The following is a 6,000-nucleotide window of genomic DNA, read 5'->3' as shown; positions in this document are numbered from 1 at the left end:
TTCGACTGAAAAACTGGTCGGCCGACCACGCTTCTGAGAAGACAGTGTCTGACATCCCTTATGAGGGGATCGTCTTTTTGGTGACTCTCTGGATGAGCTGATGAAGGGGCTTACTGGGGGTAATAGTACTCTCTTGCCTCAAGTCTTGAAAGGTAAATCTCCCTACGCTAAGCAGGGTCCCTCTTTTAAGACTAACCGGGGGTCTTTTCGTGCCGTCGGGGCACAGGAAATGGCTGAGTCCTTCAAGTCCTCCGGTGGTCACAAGAAATTTTGGACGGGTCAAGCTGGGCAGGCAACCCAGTCCACCCCTTCCTGAAGGGACGCCCTCACCCATATCAGGGGTGGGGGGGACGTCTGCGTTGTTTTCCTGAGCCCTGGCTGTCCGACATTCAGGACAGGTGGGTTTGCAAGCTTATTCGTTCAGGGTACAAGATCGAGTTCTGATCTCGCCCCGCAGACAGATTCTGTCCATCAAATCTCCATCTGACTCCCGATCGTTTCCAGGATCTACAACGGGCGGTTCAAAATCTTCTCGTCCAAGGGGTCATCGTGCCGGTCCCTCCGCGGGACATGTTTGGGGGGTTTTTCTCTAATCTGTTCACAGTGCCCAGAAAAGAGGGCAAGGTGCGTCCGATTTTGGACCTAAAGTTACTGAACCGCTTCTTGCGGGTACAGAAGTTCCGGGTTGGAATCCATCCGGTCGGTGGTGGCATCTGAGTCCAGGGGAATTCATGGCCTCCATCTACCTAAAAGATGCATATCTGCACATCCCTTTTTGCGAGGTTCATCAGCCGTATCTCCGCTTCGCAATTGCAGAGGAGCATTACCAGTTCGTGGCGTTGCCCTTCGGTCTCGCTTCGGCTCCAAGGGTGTTCACCAAGGTTTTGACTCCTGTGTTGGCTCTGCTACGGGGCAGAGATCCTTACCAGGTGGGACAGGCATCCTCAGTCTTGGACAGAAGGATTTCTCTAAGCTACCAGGTGAGATCGGATCTTTTGTGGTGGCTCCAGTCACCGATTCTGACACAAGGCAAGTCCTTTTCTGGCCGTTAATGTGGACGGGGCTCTCCATGGATGCCAGCCTGTCGGGCTGGGGTGGAGTTCTGGGTACGATTTGGGCCCAGGGGACATGGTCGGGGGGAGGAGTTCTCTCTACTGATGTTCTGGAGCTCCGGGCCATCAAGCTCTGTTTGTTCCGTTGGTCGGCTCGCATTCAGGGCTGCCCTGTACGAGTGCAGACGGACAACGCCACAACGGTGGCGTACATCAATCATCAGGGGGGCACCAGGAGTGCCAGGGAAGTGGCCGAGATTCTGTCTTGTTCCAGCGATTTCGGCCGTCCACATTCCAGGTGTGGAAAACTGGTAGGTGGACTATCTGAGTCGCCAGACCCTGGACCAGGGGGAATGGTCTTTACACCCGGAGGTGTTCCACCTTCTGTGTATCCGGTGGGGGTCTCCGGACGTGGATCTGTTCGCATCCCGTCTACAAAAAAGTGGAAAGGTTCGTGGCTCGATCTCGCGATCCTCTGGTGGACGCCTCGGACGCGTTAGTGGTGCCGTGGCATCAGTATCGGCTGATATATGCCTTTCCTCCGATTCAAATGTTGTCCAGGTTCCTCCGCAGGTTAGCCTCGGAACGGATGCTGGTGATTCTGGTAGCTCCAGACTGGCCGCGTCGGTCTTGGTACGCGGACATTATGCAGATGGTTGTCGATCCTCCCTGGCGGCTTCCACTAAGAAACGATCTTCTGTCTCAGGGACCGATCTTCCATCCTGCTTTACAGTCGCTGGCTTTGACGGCTTGGCTGTTGAAAGCCAAGTCTTGAGAGACAGGGGTACCCTGTCGGCTGCCATTCCTACCTTGCTAAAAACTAGAAAATCTTCCTCTGGGAAGATTTATCATCGCACCTGGAGGGGATATTTTGCCTGGTGTGAGTCACAAGGTCTTCACCCCCGCTCCTTTTCAGTATCAAGGGTTTTGGCCTTCCTACAGACCAAGGTGGATCAGCGCTTGGCACTGACCACAATCAAAGGCCAATTGTCGGCCTTGGCCATTCTTTTTCAGCGCCCTTTGGCGTCTAATTCCTTGATTTGCACCTTTATTCAGGGGGTGCGTCATCTGGCTCCCCCGAGGAAAGCTCCCTTACCTCCCTGGGAACTGTATCTGATTCTGTCCGTTTTACAACAACCTCCCTTTGAGAACATCAGAGAGATCCCTCTGCCTGTGTTATCACAGAAAGTTGCCTTTCTAGTGGCGATCACATCTGCTCGCAGAGTGTCTGAGTTGGCGGCTCTGTCTTGCCGCTCCCCCTATCTGGTTGTTCATAGGGATAAAGTGGTCCTGCGACCAAGTCAGTCTTTTCTTCCTAAGGTGGTTTCAGCCTACCATCTCAATGAGGATATTGTGTTGCCTTCACTTTGTGCGAAGCCTAAGCATCCGAAGGAATTTGCCTTGCATTCCTTGGACGTGGTTCCGGGCGATCAAGGTTTACCTTTCCGCCACGGACTCTTTCCGGAAGTCGGGTTGTCTTTGTCCTTCCTGAAGGACCTCGGAAGGGTACAGCGGTGTCTGCGGCAAACATTTCCAAATGGTTTAGACAGACGATTGTGCAGGCCTATTCGATATAGGGTCTGGTTCCTCCCTTCCCTGTTAAAGCGCACTCTACTATATCGGTTAGTGCGTCTTGGGCTTTTCGCCACCAGGCGTCGGTGGCTCAGGTTTGCAAAGCGGCGACCTGGTCGTCTGTACACACCTTTTCTAGGTTTTACAAACTTGGTGTTTGACATCCTCGGATGCTTTTTTTGGCCGCAAGATTTTGAGTGTGGCAGTGGTTTAAAGAGACATGCTATTTTTTTTAATGTGTCTTAGTCATGGGAGTTATTTCATTTTTTTTTCCTGGGTTAGCTCCTGTTGAGCTTTACTTACCCCACTGGTTCAGTTCAGTTTTTTCTCTGACCTGGGAGCTGCGTTGCCTATTTTAAGGTTGTGACTTCCCACCCCTCACATCTACACTGCTGTGGGACGTCCCAATCGTGAATGACTGTATGAATGGGCGGCGACTGTCAGAGGATTCGGAGAAAATAATTTTACGGTAAGATTTTACAAAAATTCCATTTTTCTTTATTATTTTTTCTTCTACATTTGTCAATCAGTCCCTCACTGTGTTCTAATGCCAGAAAAGAAGCAGTGTATCCAGATCGATGCAACCTCATTAAAACCTTGGAAGCTGTATTTAAACCCCACAATTTGGGGACTGTCTTTAATGCCACTTCTGGCACTGGATCCTGCATTAACGCTCAGCTTGGCACTTGATGCAGCCTGTTGAGTTAGCTCCAGGGTGCTATACAGGTCCAGGGCTGTGGTCCATTATGGTTTCCCCTTGAGCGTATGCCCACAGTGATGGGCGAAGCCTGAACTGTATTTACAGTCCAGCATCATGGATGGATAAGACAGGGTCACCTTGTATATCTGTTTGGGTTTTTAAATGGGGTTTACCTTGCAGTATAAACTTTTTGAACTTGGTGCTAAAATTCATCCACTCACAGATCCGTCTTAGTTGAATGGCCAAGAGTTACATCACACCACTGTTGCCTAGAGCCCTTACAAGGTATTCAGGCACTTCTCCCTGGTCTTTTGCCACAAGGTTTTGTTACAAAATGGTCTACACATGGGTTACCACATAGTCCTCACAAAAACACTTAACTAATACTCTGCTCCCTATCCTCTGAGTACCCCACAGGTGAATACCATCACTTGTCAGCCCCTCTCCTCTAAGTCACAATCTTTACTGTACTCATTTACTTTTCAGTATCAAGGGTTTTTGCCTTCTTTACTGTACTCATTTACCCAGCAAGGGTTGATTTTGGAGGAATTCAGTTAACTTTTCCATATAACTGTGTATTATGATTTTGGATTGTGGGTACAATCCAGACCCAGAGAGTTAACTAGCCACCATGTATAACTTTTGGTAAATAATGCACCTTTCACATTTGATTACAGGATCGGATTGTTTCAATGACCTTGGACAAAGAATATGATGTAGCTGTTGAAGCAATCCGCCTTGTGACTCTGATTCTCCAGTAAGTTTTCACTATCTGAACCGTTGGGGTAAATATGGTCTTTAAGACCTGTTTAACAGTTTGGCTGTTCAGCCTTCTGACACATGCAGAAGTCGGCTGTGTACTGCATTTGAGAGCAGCTGATTCTTGTGACATTGGTAAAATAGAAAGTGCTATGATGTAGCCAGACTGAAATTTCACTTGGTTTTCAAGTGAAATTTTGCTATTATGGGTAGAGATTCGCCGAAATGTTGGCGGCTGAAAATTGTGTTTTCGAATTTTGAAGATGGCAAAAACGCGCACAATTTTGCCTTGCATCTGGCTGCAATTTTACTGTGGTTATGGTGTATTTTTCATAGGTCATGTGACTCAAAAACTCATACATTTAACAGGTGCGTTATTGATGCGTTCTTGATGCGTTTTATGTGCATTTTAACAAGGAGTTGTGGTTTTGGTTAACTGACCAAAAATGCAGCAAGCGAGATCTTAAACATCGCAATGGAAGTGCAACGGACCAGTGTGAAGATGTACATAGAATTTAAAAGGATGCATTTTTCTTGAGCTTTTCGTGAGCTAAAGGTGCCGATAATGGCCGAAATAAATTCATTGTCATTAAAATTCATGATATTAAAAAGTCGAAAAATAGTACAATTTTATGTAAAAATTTATAGAGTTTTTAAAAAACGGTCGGTTTCGACCAAGTGCATCCTGGATTTTCGGTTTTAGCACCAACGGTTCTATTTGGTACACCTCGAATTATGGGTTTATTTGCAACACATCTGTGCTATGCATGTTTAAAAAATTTAATTTTTTTCTTTCACAAACTAAGATATTTACAACGGTACTGTAGCTTCTGTTTTGTGTGGCTTCAAGTGTAACTTGAAATATACATTAAATGCATGTCTTTTTAATACAGTGGTAGTGAAGAGGCCCTGTCCAATGAAGACTGTGAGAATGTCTACCACTTGGTGTACTCTGCACATCGGCCAGTAGCTGTGGCAGCTGGGGAATTCCTGCACAAGAAGTAAGTGTATTTTTCAATATAGTGTTTTATATGCCATGGTTTTTATGCACCAAAATCTGCCAGGGAGGTTACTCATGGTCACAGAAAAATTACTGCTTAAAGTGATCATTGAAGGTAAACTGTTCAGCCTTTCTGTTTTTGATGAAGATAAAAAGACAAGGCGCCTCTTAAGTGCAGTAGGCTCTGAGTATTTATTAGGTTAAAAGTATAAAGTACCTACTGCACTTAGAGGCGCCTTGTCTTTTTATCTTTATCACTTTCAGAGCAGCTTCTCCTCTCCAGTGCTGCCGAAGTGCAGTGTCTCACCTAAAGCCTGCTGTATTCCACGGAAGCGCCCATACAACAAACCCTTGTTCTCTGTTTTTGGTGAAGCACATACCATGACCTCAAATGTCAGTTTGGCAGAGTTTTAGAACCCATAAAGATGTTTTTGGTTCTGGCTCAACAACCGCTCACTTTATGAACTTGAACAAACCCCCTAGACCCAGTCTGTATGGGCTGTATGGCAACATGCTGAGATGGTGGAATCCACAGGCAGCGTTTAACTCGCCAAGAAGGCCCCGATTAAAATCTGTTGTGGTTTATTGCAGATTTGGCATAATACACTGGGTACGAAAAGTATTCAGACCCCCCTTAAATTTTTCACTCTTTGTTATATTGCAGCCATTTGCTAAAATCATTTAGGTTCATTCTTCTTCCTCATAAATGTACACATAGCACCCCATACTGACAGAAAAACACAGAATTGTTGACATTGTTGCAGATTTATTAAAAAAGAAAAACTGAAATATCACATGGTCCTAAGTATTCAGACCCTTTGCTCAGTATTTAGTAGAAGCCCCCTTTTGATCTAATACAGCCAGGAGTCTTTTTGGGAAAGATGCAACAAGTCTTTCACACCTGGATTTGGGGATCC

At 46.4% G+C, this 6,000-nt stretch overlaps 1 protein-coding gene across 1 annotated transcript in view; it reads left to right on the top strand.

Annotated features, from left to right (window-relative positions):
* STAG1 (STAG1 cohesin complex component) overlaps nt 1–6,000 on the top strand; it is a 223,978-nt gene that overhangs the window by 93,302 nt on the left and 124,676 nt on the right. The window contains exons 11-12 of the mRNA XM_082249885.1: nt 4,002–4,081; nt 4,977–5,084. Coding sequence (XP_082106011.1) covers nt 4,002–4,081; nt 4,977–5,084 — 188 coding nt within the window. The remainder of the gene's footprint in view (nt 1–4,001; nt 4,082–4,976; nt 5,085–6,000) is intronic.

The sequence above is a fragment of the Pelophylax lessonae genome (genome assembly GCF_965119305.1).
Source record: "Pelophylax lessonae genome assembly, chromosome: 3".
In the NCBI taxonomy this organism is placed as follows: Eukaryota; Metazoa; Chordata; class Amphibia; order Anura; family Ranidae; genus Pelophylax; species Pelophylax lessonae.
This window is presented reverse-complemented; position numbering and strand designations above follow the sequence as displayed.